General features: G+C 49.8%; 1 protein-coding gene across 1 annotated transcript; it reads left to right on the top strand.

Moving 5' to 3' along the window:
• Nucleotides 1-633: 633 nt before the first annotated feature.
• Nucleotides 634-6,674, top strand: SRSF3 (serine and arginine rich splicing factor 3). The gene is made up of 6 exons (XM_058855955.1): nucleotides 634-774; nucleotides 1,515-1,722; nucleotides 2,587-2,721; nucleotides 4,916-4,954; nucleotides 5,549-5,635; nucleotides 5,884-6,674. Exons 2-6 carry the CDS (start codon nucleotides 1,517-1,519, stop codon nucleotides 5,909-5,911), a joined length of 495 nt encoding a protein of 164 aa, XP_058711938.1. The 5' UTR covers nucleotides 634-774; nucleotides 1,515-1,516; the 3' UTR covers nucleotides 5,912-6,674.
• Nucleotides 6,675-15,396: the final 8,722 nt, after the last annotated feature.

Here is a 15,396-nt window from a genome sequence, read left to right as displayed (position 1 = left end):
CAGCCCTGGGTGGGTTTTTTATATTACCTGATAACCAAAACCAGGAGGTTTGTTACCTAAGGCAACCATTTTGGAACAAGTTAATTGTTTAATTAGAGCTTAAAACCCATTGTACATACAACATGTACAAACATCATGTATGAGTGAGAGTTTGGCAAAGCACATCAACAGCACTGTGTATCTTAACTAAAATTCCTCCGTTCAGATCCTCTCGTCTTCTCAAGCGCTAAAAAAAATTCAGTTCCGTCCTTTATGCCTAAGTAAGCAAAGCCCGGACATAAACTTTACCAAAAACTCTGGTTTACAGCAGTTTGCTCAACACACTTATTGAAAGCTCACGGAGAGAAACGGCTCTGAGAAAATTAACGCATTCATAGATGCAAACCCTACCTGGACGGACCCCATCGGGCCAAAGACACAAGGAAATAAAACTTTATTTTCCATGTTAGCCAGAAAAGCAGCAGTTCTGGGGGTGTTACCGCTCCCCGACTGCAGGGCCCGGGCGGGGCTCCCTCAGCGCTCCCGCCATTATCACCAAAGTCCCACCCACCCGCGCGCGCGCAGTGACGCTATCTGTCAATCAACGCAAAAACGCCTTGTGATTCGCTGTTGCATTGCATCACGTGGGGGCTACTGGCTCTATATAAAGACGGGCGGGGCCGTTGGTGGCCGCCATTTTGTCCAGTGAGGAAAAGCGGAGCTGGGGTCTCGCTGAGGGTCGAGTCGGCTGAGTTTAGCGCGGGCTCCCTTCGCGCGGCCTCCCTCTGAGCACCGGTGAGGATCTTCACCCCGGCGGGCGGGGGGGAGGCGGCAGCCGCGGTCTCGGTGCCCGGCAGGGCGGATGAAAGCGGCGGCGGCGGCAAACAAAGAGCAGCCGCCATTTTGTAACGCCGGGCCTGGGGCGGCGGCTGCCGCAGCCCTGAGCGGAACCGGGCGGGAAGGCCGCGGGTTGCCCGGAGGAGCCCGTTCTCGCCCTGCTCCCCGCGGTGTGCGAGTTGGGGCGGGAGGTGCCGCGGGGGCGGTGTGGCGGCGAGCCGGTCGCCGGTGGCAGCGCTGGCCCCTCACGCCGCGCCGAGGAGCAGCTCCGGAGCGAGTCCCCAGGCATTGCCCGCGGGGCTTGGCGGGAGATGGCGCTGCCCCCCACCCCGGCTCGTGCGCCGATCGCCCTGATCCTGATCCCGATCCGGGAACAATGGAGCCTCCCCCGCGCAGCGCCCTCTGCAGACCCCCCCGCGCTAAGCAGGGAGAGGGGCGCAGGGACCTCCCTCAAATCTAAGCTGTAAAAGTAAACGAAGTTCCCCGAAATAGTGACTTATAATCACAGTGCAACGTAGCAGCTCTCTTGTTGGGTTTTAAGTCTTCTTTCACCCCCCCCCGCCCCTTCCAAACAATTTCTCCATCAGAAGGGATCACTACTGAAGTTTCAGGGGGAAGCAGCCAATAGAGTGATTTCCCTTGAAGTGAAGGAGCACATGCGCTGTGTTAAATATATGTGAACTTTTTTCTTGTCCTAGCAATGCATCGTGATTCTTGTCCGCTGGACTGCAAGGTCTACGTGGGTAACCTTGGAAATAATGGCAACAAAACGGAATTAGAGCGAGCTTTTGGCTACTATGGACCACTGCGCAGTGTATGGGTGGCGAGAAATCCTCCTGGTTTTGCTTTTGTGGAATTTGAAGATCCCCGAGATGCAGCTGATGCAGTAAGAGAACTAGATGGAAGGTAAAACATGCTTGTGTGCTTGGCTTGGCTGGTCAAAATATGACACATTGTAGGAGGGATACAGTTTTAGATTGTGAAGCTTAAACTGCAGGACTAAGGTTTTGACACGTTTCTTATGCACTATTTATTTATATGCTACTGTAAGGGTGTTCTTACAGTGCAGCAATAGAACCCCGGATTGGTTTGGTCTGAAAGGGATCTCAAAGCTCATCCAGTCTAACCCTCCCCATGGGCAGGGACACTTTCCACCATCTCAGGCTGCTCTAAGCACCATTGCCTTGGACACTTCCGGGGATCCAGGGGCAGCTACAGCTTCTCTGGGCAACCTGTGCCAGGGATTCCCTGCCCTCACAGGGAAGAATTCCTTCCCAATATCCCCCCTAACCCTCCCCTCCATGAATAGCATTGTAGTGGTTAATTTTGCACTTCACAGTTGAACTCTCAAGTTGGAAATTACTTGTACTTCTTTGTGTGCGTTAATTAAATTGCACATGGTTTTACTATGGAGACTCCTTTGCTCTTTCCCTGCCTGATTTACTGGCACAGCAGTTTTGAGAAGCAGCCAAACCTTTGTCTGCCAAGGAATCTCAGAATGGTTTCAGCTGGAAGCCCATCCAGTTCCACCCTGTGCCATGGGCAGGGACACCTTCCACTAGATAGACAAGTTTGCTCCAAGCCCAGTCCAACCTGGCCTTGGACACTTCCAGGGAAGGGTCCCCCACAGTCATGCTGGAGCTGAGTCTGGGCACTGTTCTTTGATGACAGAACATTTTTGCCCTTATCCGTTCTTTCTGGATCATGTATGCTTTGTTCCATGCTGCCGTCTCCCTGGAAATGCTAACCAGCGTCACCCTCTCTTCCCAGAACCCTGTGTGGGTGTCGTGTCCGAGTGGAGCTCTCCAACGGGGAGAAGCGGAGTCGGAACCGTGGCCCCCCTCCATCGTGGGGCCGGCGCCCTCGGGATGACTATCGCAGGAGGAGTCCCCCTCCTCGGCGCAGGTACCTGGGCACAGCACAATCCTAGAGCTCTTGGCACAGTTACCACGTAGCGTCCTAGAAGCAGGCTTGTTAAAGGCATGTTGATGGATGACATTCATCTATCTGATCATGATTCGGAAATGACGAATGCTAAAAAAACCCCCCAAATCAACCCCCTCCCCACAAAATCGAGGTGAACTTGAGTTGTGTTGAATGTTGTTGGCTTTTGTCCTTAGGTGACTGTGCAGTTGGTAGTCAGTGTCCTCTGTCCTGGGCTTATCCTCCTTCCTCTTAAAACCTGCTCATCTTCTAGTCACACTTTCCCTTTCTTCCCCATACTTCAACTTAGGCTGTTCCTTTCCTTTACTCCATAATGGCAGAACATGACATACAGCAGTTTAGCATTTCCATACCAATGGGTTTTTCCACTTCGTTTGCAGAACTTAAATACTTCCCAAGCAGGCAGCTGTTTAATAATAGATTAACAGTTGCTTTAAACATCTCGAATCTTGACACTTTAGTGTTAGCATGGAAATAAAGCATCATGTGACAATCCTGTCACTTGAGGTTTGCAAACCCAGCTCTAGCAGATGGCAGGATTTTTGGGAACTGGCACATTCTTGGACCCAGACTAGTTTGTCTGGCAGTTTAAGTGTGCACCGTGGTTTTTACAGGACTCAATTTGCCTGTGGCAGGTGAGTGAAGTCCTCCTGAGCCAGGGTTTCAAGCTTACCCTTTTGCTGTTGAAAAAATAACACATTAGGAGTATTTGTTAGCTAATAGATGGTTGTACTGATGGCTTGTTTTTCATTTTTTTTATGCTTTTTGGTCCATCTATTAATAAAAATGAACCCGTTACAGAGTCACCATCATGTCTCTTCTCACCACCCTCTGAGTCTGCATTAGCCAGCCAACTAGCCCTTTCAGCGTCATGTGACCAGCGCGCCCCATGCAGCTTGGCTGGTGTCGTTTCACATGACCCAGGCATGGCCAGTCGTCAGGTTGCACCGCCCTTTGGTTCCCGAGCATGCTGTTTTCTCTCAGCCTTCTCTCCAACCTTAACCAAATCGGCAGCAGCCACCTCGACCGCCCACACATTCCCGGCCAATCAGCTCAGCTGTTTATTTACCAAATGTCTTCACAACAACTACAGCAGCAGCCTTCGGCTAACAAAAAAGCAGGAAAAATCCACAACACCCCCTTCGCCAACCAACTAAATACAACGCAACATCTGGCAAAACCTTTTCAGCAAATTCTTCTTGGCAGTCAGTCCGGCAGCCTCACCTCACCATTTCTAGCTTGTTGAAACCAAAGACTTGTAAGTTTTTCCTGCTTATACAGTTTACTGCTGGTTAAAATAAGGAGTAAGCGGCTTATAAGTAATTACTTTTCTCAATCAAAGGCTGGCTGTGCATAATTGAGTGGTAACGTACATATGTTGCTTGAGAAAACTTTTAAGGGTGATATGAAAGCTCTTACACTGTGAATAATGTAAAAACCAGGATATTTGCATGTGAGATGCCAAACTAAATTTTTAATGAAGCTCTAACAAATGTAGCTTTTCCTTGCCAGAAAAAAATCCTATCACCTTTAAATGGTTTTACTAACAGTTTTCAAAACTTAAAACAATTACTTTTTGGGATGAACTGGGCCGAGCTAAGGTTATATTTTTAATTTTTAATTTTTTATAAGAAAATAGTCTAAACACACTCTATGGCATTAAAAATGACAATCACAAATATGCAGTTCTAATGTAGCACTTAATGGCATTATCAATATTGACACTGAGCGCATTCTCACATTTTTTTTTCCACTTGATATCTCTTATGTCTTGTTATGGACCTTTTTTGCTTGCATGGGTTCCAAAACATTTGCTCTGTGCTATTTTTTTTTTTTTTTTTTTTTTTGGAACCACCTGTGGGACTTTGGTGTGGTGTCCTGGGCAGTGTATTTAGTTGAAATGGAAAGTGTTGCATTGGACAACTCTGCTCTGACGCGTTCTTAGTTAAGTGAATTCGTGGTTGGAAATGTGCTGTTCACCCTGAACTTGGTTTTACTGCCTAATCTTTCCATGCCTTTTACTGGATGATGGATGCCAGTTATTCTTGGCACGTTCCCTGGGCCCAACAGTGAGTTTGACAAGTTGGGAAATGCCTCACCCCATTAAAGCTCAAAGAATGGATAAAGTGCCTCACATTTTGTTTTCTGGTTCTAGATCACCACGAAGGAGAAGCTTTTCCCGGAGCCGCAGCAGGTACGAATCCCATCCCTGCCCCATGGACTGCTCCAACCTGGAGGGTTGAAAAGAACAGCCCAAACCAGCTCCATGCGTGGGCTGTGCACAGTCAGTAGTTTGGTAAAAGGGAAACAGATTTGTTTCTGTCATATTGCTTGCCTGGAATTACTGAGCTGTTTGAGATTCCAGGGACAGCAGTGGAAGGATACTGAGAACAGAAGTAATTTCCTTTCTGCATCTGCCTGTGGTCTTCTGTCTGTTTTCCCCAAAGTTTAACTGTTAATGTGCTGCTGTCTCACAGATACTGTGAGCATAGGATCATGGAGCCCTTAGGTGGGAAAAGACCTTTAAGATTTGAGTCCAGCCATAAATTAGAATGTGATTAAGTGGGATTCTGAAAAAAAAACAACTTCTGCAAAGCACTGTATGCCTGTTTACAGCTCTTGGCTCAGGTGTATTATTCTTCCCTCAAGAAAGGGTTAATAGCAGCCTGGGTAACAGGTTTCCCCTGGTTGAATAGTTAAAAACCTCCACTCCTGAAGGGAAACTCCTCAAGGAACCTCCTTGGCCTGATGAAGCTTTGCTCTGATGATGTGATGTGATCTCTGCCAGGTCCCTCTCCAGAGACAGGAGAAGAGAAAGATCACTCTCACGGGAGAGGAACCACAAGCCTTCTCGCTCCTTTTCCAGGTCTCGCAGGTAAGAAGAGTCTTCAGTGTTTGTGTGTTCTGAGAAAATGCAAAAATGACTTTTCGTGCCTTGCTGGAGAATCACCTGCAGTGTCATAGGAGATTCTTCACCTTAAACAATAAAATACTCTGTTTTAGTCAATGAACAGTATTTTTAAAATGCTCAAATATCACCTGCTGATTGTGGCTGGGGGGCTTAAAGGAAAATGTGCTGCTCCTGACACCTGATCCTAACCTTACCTGTCTGTTGTTCTTCAGTCGCTCCAGGTCAAATGAGAGGAAATAAGACTGTGGGACGGAGCTGTGTACAGGAAGTCATGAGATCCGAGGCCAGGAGTATGTACAGAACATTGTTTTGTTTTGAAACTTCATAAAGCTTGGTGCATTTTTAAAATGTTTTAGCTGTTGAACCTGCTTTGTTCTTTGTATCTTGTAACAGGTGGCAAATGTAAAGATGTGAATCTGTATATGGTTCTGAGCAGATCCTATGATTTGTAATATTAATGGTTTTCCAATGTACCATTAGACACGGGGGGGGGTGGGGGGTTGGAATGACAAACAGTCTGTGTTGTGTAGCAGGGAGAGCTGGGCTGGGCTGGGGCTCAGCTAGAGCAAGTGTGCAGGGATGGTGTGTGGGATCAGGCCATGAGCAGAGCAGGACATGGGTGCTCCATAGCCTGTCTGGGAAAGAGAGTAGTGAGCCAGTGGCATGGGGAAGGGAGATGATTGGGGGCTGCAGCTTCATCCAGCTCCAGTTCTGACTGAGCTGCTTTATATTCCATGAAATAAAACTTTTTAGCTATAGGGTCAGTTAATTTTGTACTTGGTGTGAGTAGAGTCCTTAATTAGATGATTGTTGGTTGACCATGTATTCCAGAAGCTCTGAATAGACCAAATCCACAGCAGAACTGACACCTGGAGTGGATGTGTTGTGTCTAATGGTACATTGTAAACATTAGTTATTAAACATTTCTTTACTGTACAAGAATTTTCATGTCACTTGTAAAATGTCTTTTGTGAGATCCTTGGGATTAAAGTTTTGGTTACAACTTGTTGTTCAGTATTTAACTTTTCACTGACTGTGACAGTCACCCCACCTGGCTGTAACACCTGTGAAGTGTCCAACACAGCTGTACCTGCTCACCTGTCTGGGGTGAGGTGCAGTCTAATCCCTGCTTTACAGGTTCAGCTGGGGTGGTCAGTAGCTGATGCCACCTGACTTCTTGCCTAGCAGTGAGCCCTGTGGTGATTCCTTGGAAAACAAGCTGGATGTGCAAAAGCATGGGCTTTGTATGCCGGCTGTGGGTTTGGATCAACAGTTAAGGTATTCATCCTATCTCTCTTTTGGAAATTGCTGGTCTGGAAGCCAAAACGTACCCTTGAAGATTCACTTCCTGTAGAAATGCAGCATGGCTGGAGAGCAGGTGGAGCTCCCACACTGCCCAAGGGGCTCCCTTGGACCTGTATCCATCCCAGAGAAGATGTGTTCCATTGGTTCAGTTGTGTGGTTTAGATTAAATCCCTCATGATAAACACTGGTGGTGAAGTTTCCTTTGCTTGGTGGTTTCTAGGCAGGGACAAGGATGGTGAAGCTGTAAGGGAAGGATGTGCCAGTGCTGCCCCCTTGGCTTGCTGAGCTCAGTGTCTGGATTGATTTATCTTTTTAATGACTTAGTGTTATTTACGGTGGGACTGGTTCTTGAAGGGCTCTTCCAGCCTCAGTGACTCTGAGGTTCTGTTGGTAAGTTAGACTGTTGCCCACCTGGTGTCACAGAAGTGCAGGGTGGCCGCAGGTGCTCCGAGAGGCACTCACAGCCCCAGCTGCCCCTGGAGCAGGATTCACGGGCCGGGAAGGCCCAGGCTTGTCCCCGGCTTTTGCGGGGCCCGTTTCACCTGGAGGCAGAGGGAGTAGCGGGTGGAGCCGGCTCGGGCCGTGCAGCGCCGCCGGTGCCCGGCAGAGGTCAGCGCGGCTCTCCGAGCCCGCCCGCTTTCCAGACACCCCAGCCCAGCTCCGGGCCCGGCGGCGGGGCCGAGGGGCTGCCCAGGGCCCTTCTCGGCTCCACTCCCTTCCCCTACGTGCCTCTGGCAGTGTCCGACGTGCAGAAGGGTCACGGCTCGTGGCGCCTCTGCCGGCACAGACGTTCCTCCTGTGGTTACCTGGGGGAACAATGAGCCTTCAGTAGTTCAGCTACTGCAGGGAGAGAAATCTGAAGTGCCAGAGACAGTGGGAAGCAGGTTGTGGTTTTCATATGCAAGAGAGTCTTGCGGAACTGGAAGCATTTCAGTTTCGGGTTTCTGACTATTACTCCTCAGCTGAATGAAGAAGTTGCCCTTTTTAGATTAGCAGTGTGCTGGTTTTATATGTTCAGGTGGAGTTTTGAAGGGGAGCACAACAAACAGCTTCTGCAGAAAGATGGGACATGTATAAATATGTATAAACACTGACTGGACAGCCCTACCCACAGGCCATAAGTAACCAAGAGCTATTTTTGGTCTACCAGTACATTCATGGATTTCAGGCAGCCCCTTCCAATCTGAGGGAGTGACCAGCCTGGGAGTGTTGTGTTTAAAAAGTTTGCTCTCATATTAACTGTACAAGAAAGTGTTGGTGTTCTAAGGCCATGGATATCCCTCGCCTCTTCCCAAAGATTCTGACAGCAGGAAGAGTCACTAAGCAGTTTGTCCCTGCCAGGGTAGGACAGAGGGACACTATCCAAGGCTCCTTGGTAGAATTTCAGCTGCAGCCCTGCTCTGGAGACCTGGGATGATGGAGCAATTGCTGCTGCCTGACACCTTCCAAATTGTTTCAGAGCCTGGTTTCATGGTGCTGACAGTAATGATTTACACCGTGTTTCTAATTTGGGGAGAGGTTTAACTGTGCCTGCTTCAGGCAGAAGCATCCTGGGGTTAATCCTTGGAGATCCTCAGCAGTGGCTGAGCACATCCCAGTTATTTTGTACACTCTCCCTGGGGAGAGCATTGTGTGCAAATGGGTTTGCAAAGAAAAGGATCTTGTTTTTTTTTCTTTTTATGTACATGCTGCTCCTTGTTTATGACCAAAGATCATGTTAAGAATGTGCCTTGCACTTATAAAGTGGAGAGGTTAAGGATGTCCTTGCTTTTGTTGGGATTTGTTCCACTGGCCTTCAGTTGCACTGGTCATGCTTGGGTGAGGAATTGTGATCCTCCCAAACACTGACTGTGCTTCTGCTTGGGCTGCTCCACGTGCAGGATGACATGTCCATATACCTGTGTTAGTTAGGACAAAAACTGCAGAAAAGAAAGACTGACAGATAATGTTAGAAAAGCAAGGAAAAAAATCCCTTGAAAAATAAATTACTTTTGGTCTGTTCCACTCAAATGCACCAGGTTTTCAGGTACCTTATCCTTTCAGAGCTGACCCTGTTCAGAAAGCTGAAGGGAGCCAGTATGGCTCATACCCAGTGTTGATTTCAAAGCTGAGCCTTGGGAAGGATTGCTGCTTCCCTATGCCAAATCCCTGTCCAGAGGGTGCAGCCTGGCAATTTCTGGTTTCTCCTCTGTTAAGTTGATTTGCTTCCCCTCTAAGAGCAGAAAAGAGCTGCAAAAGTCCAGGAACGTTGCTCTGAGAAGGAAGAGCATTTTCACACAAACAGGTGTGCTCTGTTACCCCCTCATCCTCCAAACCCAGTCTGGTGCTGGAGCTTTGCTCTTCTGTCCTCCAGCCACAGCGGGAGCTGCAATGTGTTACTGATGGAAGGGCCTTGAATTTCATCCTCTGCCTTTGTGTTTCCTTCTTTTTGAAGTCAGAGAAGCCAGAGAGATGCCACACAGTGCCCGTGGATTTTCTGCAGCAGCCTGGGCCAGGTTATACTTTGTACCTCTGAACCTCTCCTGCTTTGGTGGGGGGTCTGCAGCAGAACCCAGTGCTGGAAGGGAGTTTTGACCTATAGATGTTTTCAGGGTTTTGTGTTTATTAGTAGAATCGTGGAATCACTAAGGTTGGAAAAGCCCTCTACCATTGAGTCCAGCCATTCCCCCAGAAGTGCCCAAGCACTTCTGCAGGTTTTTGCTGCTGTTATCACCTTTTTTCAGTTTACAGTTTTACTTTCATTTGCCATGATGTCATCACCATGAGCTGCCTCAATGTCACCTCCTCATACAGATCCTCAAAGTGGCTGCATGTTGGACATACTTATTTCTGCTGGATTTAATCCCTGTTTCTGTACCCATGTTCAAATCCTGCCCCAGAAATACTGTCCCAAAACCTGAGCTGCAGTCCCCACCACAGATCAACCTGCTCTGGTGCTGTTGTAGTGCAATCTCTTGGTTGGAAAACAAAAACAAACAAGCAAACAAAAACAAAACCAAAAAACCCCAAAACAAAACAAAAAAAAGAAAAAAAAAAGAAAAACCTGGGGCATCAACCCCTTTTGCAAACAAAAGGCTGAAGGGCAGGAGTGCAATTCCAGTTGCTCCGGTTCGACCTTAGCTCTGGCATGGGGCGATGGCACAGTGCCAGGACTGTAAAGAGGCGGGTCCCCACTGCCCTGCTGCTGGAATGCAGCTGCCTCCAGCTTCACACCTCTACCTGCCAGAAAAAGGCAGAATAAAGCCAATGTTTGTGTGGCCATGCTTTGCTGAAGCAAAAACCTTATCCCAGGCTCTCACACGAGAGGTGTCCTGGCTTCCTTGAAACACCATCACTGGGGTTGTTCTTTCGTTTCTGCAGTTTCACTGGGGCATGGTCATGAGTTCCTCTGTTAATGCCTTTCAAACAAACATGGCTGGGGACTAAAATAAACACGGGATCCAGACAAATATAAAATAGACATGCAAGAGGAACGCTATGTTCGTTCCCAAGTGATTCATTTGGCTATTATTTAATAATTTAGTGGCTGACATAACTTGGAGTTGAACAAATCTTCACATTGATTCGGGTGGTGTTTCTGCTTGGTCCTCTAAGTCATTTTAGCCGTCAGATTTTCTGTGGGAGTGATCCCAGTCGGGAAAAAGCAGGGTATGTCCTTCCCATCTGGATCCTGTCACCATGTCCAGCAGTGTCACTCCACAACCTCCCTGTGAGGAGATTCCTCCTGCTACAGTCACGCAGTTGTTCTTGGGCATTTTGCTGGATAACACAGAGGTTGGGATGTGCCACTGCCTGATGCCACCCCAGAACAGCCCAAGGTGTGTGACAGGCCCTGGGCAGCCCTAGCGCTCCGTCGGGACGGCGCTATCGGGGTGCAGCAGTGGTATCAGGGTGGGGCACTGTGTCACCCGGGCTGTCGCTTGGGACGATCACCCCTGCCAGCTGTGACAGAGGCATTATCTGCTAGTGGGCAGAGGCTGCTTAGAACATGAATATCAGAATATGAATATTCAAAAATACTCAGCCGGAAGCCCTGGCACTGTCTCAGTCCTCCCTGCTGACTGAGTCTTTGCTGTCAGTGTTTGATACAAAGTGTTTGCAGGCAGTGTTTTACTGAATCCCAGAATGGTTTGGGTTGGAGGGACCTTAAAACTCATTTTGTTTCACTCCCTGCCATGGGCAGGGACACCTTCCACTATCCCAGGGTGCTCCAAACCCTGTCCAAGCTGGCCTTGGACACTTCCAAGGCTGAGGCAGCCACAGCTGCTCTAGACAACCTGTGCCAGGGCCTCATCCTCATCTCAGGGAAGGATTTCTGCCCAACACCAGTGTTATTACACCTCCTGCACTGGGTGCTGCTCTTCCTGGTGCTGGATTGATCAGCTTTTCATGCACTTGTACTATAAACTTTGTGGGAGGAGGTTGCCCCAGCTGGGGAGATAAGCTCCAGGTGTGGTTTGCTGCCACTCCTGCCAAGTTGTCCTTGCAGCTGCCTGGCTGACACGTGCCGCTCAGAAACTCGTGGAGGAAACTCCGCCAGATTTGGAGTCAGGACTTCCCCTGTGCAGGGAATGTTTGACAGGGACCCGTGGGGTATTTTTTTATCTATAGATATTTTCAGGGTTTCATGTTTCATAGAATCATGAAATCATTTAGGTTGGAAAAGCCCTCAGGTCATAGAGTGCAAGTGTTCCCCCAAGCACTGCCAGGTCCAGCACTAACCCATGTCCCTACGTGCCTCATCCACACTTTTTTTGAAATACTTCCAAGGATGATGACTGCCACTGCCCTGGACAGCCTATGCATGTGCTTGACAACCCTTCAAGGTGAAGTAATTTTTGCTAATATTCAGCCTAAACCTCCCCTGGCCCAGCCTGAGGCCGTTCCCTCTCCTCCTGTCCCTGTTCCCTGGCAGCAGAGCCCGACCCCCCCGGCTGTCCCCTCCTGCCAGGGACTTGTGCAGAGCCACAAGGGCCCCCTGAGCCTCCTTTGCTCCAGGCTGAGCTCCCCCCAGGTCTCTCAGCTGCTCCTTGTGCTCCAGACTCTTCTCCAGCTCCATTCCATTCTCTGGACATGCTCCAGCCCCTCAATGTCCTTGTCATGAGGGGTCTAAAGCTGAACACAGTACTGGAGGTGTGGCCTTAGCAGTGCCCAGCACAGGGGCAGAGCTGCTCCTCAGCTTTACAACATCCCTCTCCCTTTGTCTCCCTCCTGCTCCCTTTGTGAATTTACAATTGATAATCTATAAATCTCTCAGTGTTCTGCAAAGCCAAGGTTTGTGCAGAGGTGGGAAGGGCTCTGGTGCAGCATTGCTGGGTAAAGTACAGAACATTTTAAACCCTGTTTCCTCTGTGCCACTGCTGACCACAGCTCCAAGTTCCAGCAATTTTTTTTTTTTTTTCCTGAAACTGAAAGAGAAAGATTTTTATTTTGGCACCTGGAACTCCCCAGCTTTAATCTCTGTGGAACTGGGCAGAGCCCCTCTAGTGTGTGGAGTATGTCCAACCCCATGGCCCAGCTCGGGGATCCAGTGGGGTGAAAGCTGCTCTTCCATCTCCATTCCCAAAAATCCTGCTCTGCCTGACTGACATGGAGGAGGGAAAGTGCAATCGATCCTTACCCCGGTGTCAAGGTGGTGGCTGTCATATCATCACCCCTGCCTTTATTGCCATCTCAGCTGTCCCTCCCATTACCTCTGCTCTGCTCCGGGCTGTGCAGGAGTCATGGCGCAAGGCAGGGCTCTGTCTGTCCGTCTGTCCGTCTGTCTGTGGTCTGCGTTCTGGTCCCGCCCTCCTACAGATCCCATTTGTTCAGGGTCTGCCTGCCCCTGGCTCTGCCCCTTCCCTCCCGCTGCCCACGCCCAGCCCCAGCACAAGGGCAAAGTGAATCAGACGCTGTGCTCGGCTGGGGCATTCCCAAAAGGTGTGACTGGAGATCCCAGGAGATGGTGACACACGCTGAGCCAGCGGGTGTTGGGATGGGCAAGCGGGCCAGCATGTACGTCCCAGAGCCCGGGTTTGTGTGGGACAACCCCAAACTCCCAGCATTTGAGAGTGGAGATGTCCCATCCCGGTGTCTGGGTGCTCTGGGCAGAGGGTGCCCCATGGAACTGGGGTGGTTTCAGAGGTGAAACAACTCATCATGAGCATGGTTAGAGCTCCCCATCCTCACCTCCTGCTCACAGCTATAAAGGGCCAAGGAACGAGCTCCCAATGGATTTTAAACCATCCCATGGCTTGGAGAGCAGCAAATCCCTCAGCAGCAGCACCGTGCCACACGTGCTGTGCATTGGGAAGAAGCTACATCCACTGACAACTTCCACGGGCTGGGCTGCCCCGAGGGCTGGGCACCCTTGAGCTGCATGGACAGCAGCAATCCTGCCCCACGCTCCCTGCCCTTGCTTATCCTGCTGGGTGAGGTCCTCTCTTCCTCCCCCTGTCCTCACTGAGATGCCCGTGGGCAAGTGCTGGTTGCCAAATAATCCTCAGTGGGCGTTTTGGATGGACCCTGTTCCCTGCAGGAAGCGCTGCAAGAGGCTGGAGCCGCTCTCCCCTGTTCCCAGCGGGGTGTCTGTGCCCCCTCCGGGCATCTGCCCCGTCCTGCCGAGCTCTGGGCCGTGGGCAATGAGGTGGAGCAGCAGGGGAATAAAGGGGCAGCCGGGTGCAGGGTTTGGAGCCAGGTACTGCGGCCGCCCGGCCGTACTCTGAACAATGAGGCCTTTGCTGCCAGCAAAAAAACCCCACAAAGCTTCCAAGCTGCTCATGGAAAGTCAGTGAAGCAATTACGTTAATGACTATGAATGGGGCTAAAAACAATCTTGGATGAAAATGAGTGAGGGGCCGAATGAAGCGACCGATTCATAGCCCGGCTCCCGCATCCAGGAATATTTCCAGTAAGCAAAGACCTTGTTTTAGGACTGTCTCATCCCCCATTTGTGCTTGGTGGGACTCTATTTCCACTCTGCTGGGTCTGGTGTCTCATCAAAATGCCTTCATAAATGGGGCAAACAAGGGCTGGATATGGCAGGGGAACAGTCAATTAACACGATCCGAGTTCTTTTAGGGGCAGAGTTAATCAAGCATTCAGCGTTTTGTCATTCTTGTCTTTCTTTCCTGGGAAAATCCTATTAGTATAAAATCACTTAATTGGGCACTTCAAAGAGCTGATGGGAAAACAGGCTTCGCTGGGATATAAACGCCCTCCAGCCGAACACTGGGTTCATTTAGACTTCTGCTGGAGCGTGAGGGTTTCATTAAGAGCCTTCACGATTCCCACTTAAAAAAGCTTGTTAGCAGAGATAATAAAAAAACACACAGAAAAAGCTCTTGGTGATTTGAAACTTGCTGAAGAGAGTTTTTAGTTTTTAGCTGTATTACTCAGGACTTTGTCACTGGCAATCTGCTGTCCTGAGTCAAGCAATTTCCACCTGCCCGGGATGTTCTGACAAATAAAATCTGTTTGAGGAGGGAAAAAAAATCTCCCCTGTGCCCCATGGAGTGGGACACAGTCCTGGCTGGATATTTTGGGTACAGGACGGTGTGTTCTGCAGGACTGAACCCCAGCCCCATATGCTCATCCCCACTGTCTGTGCTGGGGCAGAGGTCCTGTGTTAGTTCCTCCCATTTTCAGGGTGTTTCCCTGGGTAGAAATTCACCTTTTTGCAGAGTTTGTGTGTATCTCACCTTGAAAAATAAGTGTGCCCTGATCTCTGCCATCTCCATTCCAAAAGACCCGAGGGATACTCATTTGCACAAATCTTTGCTGTTTTTCTCGCTATGCTGGTTGATAAAACAAGAATATTACTTCCCCACCCTAAAAAAACCCTCTTCACATAGACCTTTGACCACTAAATCTCCAAACCGTGTAAAATCCCTGCACACAGGAGTCTGTGTGCATTTCAAACAGTGCTGATGAGCGCGGGGTGCACCTCGGTGTGTTATTGCTGTAAACACAGCTCCACGAAGCCACATTTCCCCGTTCTCCATCCTATCCAAGGCTGGAGCATTCCCTGATTCCTCCAGCCCAGCCGAGCCTCTCCCTGCTCCTCGCTGGAACTCCCCCCCATGTCCCCGTGGCTTTTGGGGGTGCTGCTGCCCGAGTCAGGGGAGGACACGGGACGGGAAGAGGCTCGGAGTCAGGAGCGATGTGTCCGGGCACGTTCCCTGACGGGTCCCTGACGATTCCTCCTGGCCGTGCCGAGGGTGAGTCACACTCCGGCTCTGCCTGCCCTGAGTTTGCTTCCGTGTCTGCAGAGGCTTCCTCGGCTTCCTCGGCTCCTGCGGGACCCACCTGGGGAGATCCCCTGGGAATGAAATGCTCCCGAGGGCTCCCTGGCTGAGCCAGCGGCCGCCGCTCGGTATTTGGGTGCCCCCGGTGTTGGGGAGGAGGTTCCTTTGAAGGCTGTGAAATGTGCAGTCGTT

The sequence above is a fragment of the Poecile atricapillus genome, chromosome 23 (genome assembly GCF_030490865.1).
Source record: "Poecile atricapillus isolate bPoeAtr1 chromosome 23, bPoeAtr1.hap1, whole genome shotgun sequence".
NCBI lineage: Eukaryota > Metazoa > Chordata > Aves > Passeriformes > Paridae > Poecile > Poecile atricapillus.
This window is presented reverse-complemented; position numbering and strand designations above follow the sequence as displayed.

Excerpts from the sequence above, each read along its gene's own strand:
- SRSF3 (XM_058855955.1), top strand. The coding sequence starts at position 1,517 with ATGCATCGTGATTCTTGTCCGCTGGACTGCAAGGTCTACGTGGGTAAC. Across the intron at positions 2,722-4,915 it reads AGTCCCCCTCCTCGGCGCAG|ATCACCACGAAGGAGAAGCT; the intron begins GTACCTGGGCAC and ends TTCTGGTTCTAG. Across the intron at positions 5,636-5,883 it reads TCCTTTTCCAGGTCTCGCAG|TCGCTCCAGGTCAAATGAGA; the intron begins GTAAGAAGAGTC and ends GTTGTTCTTCAG.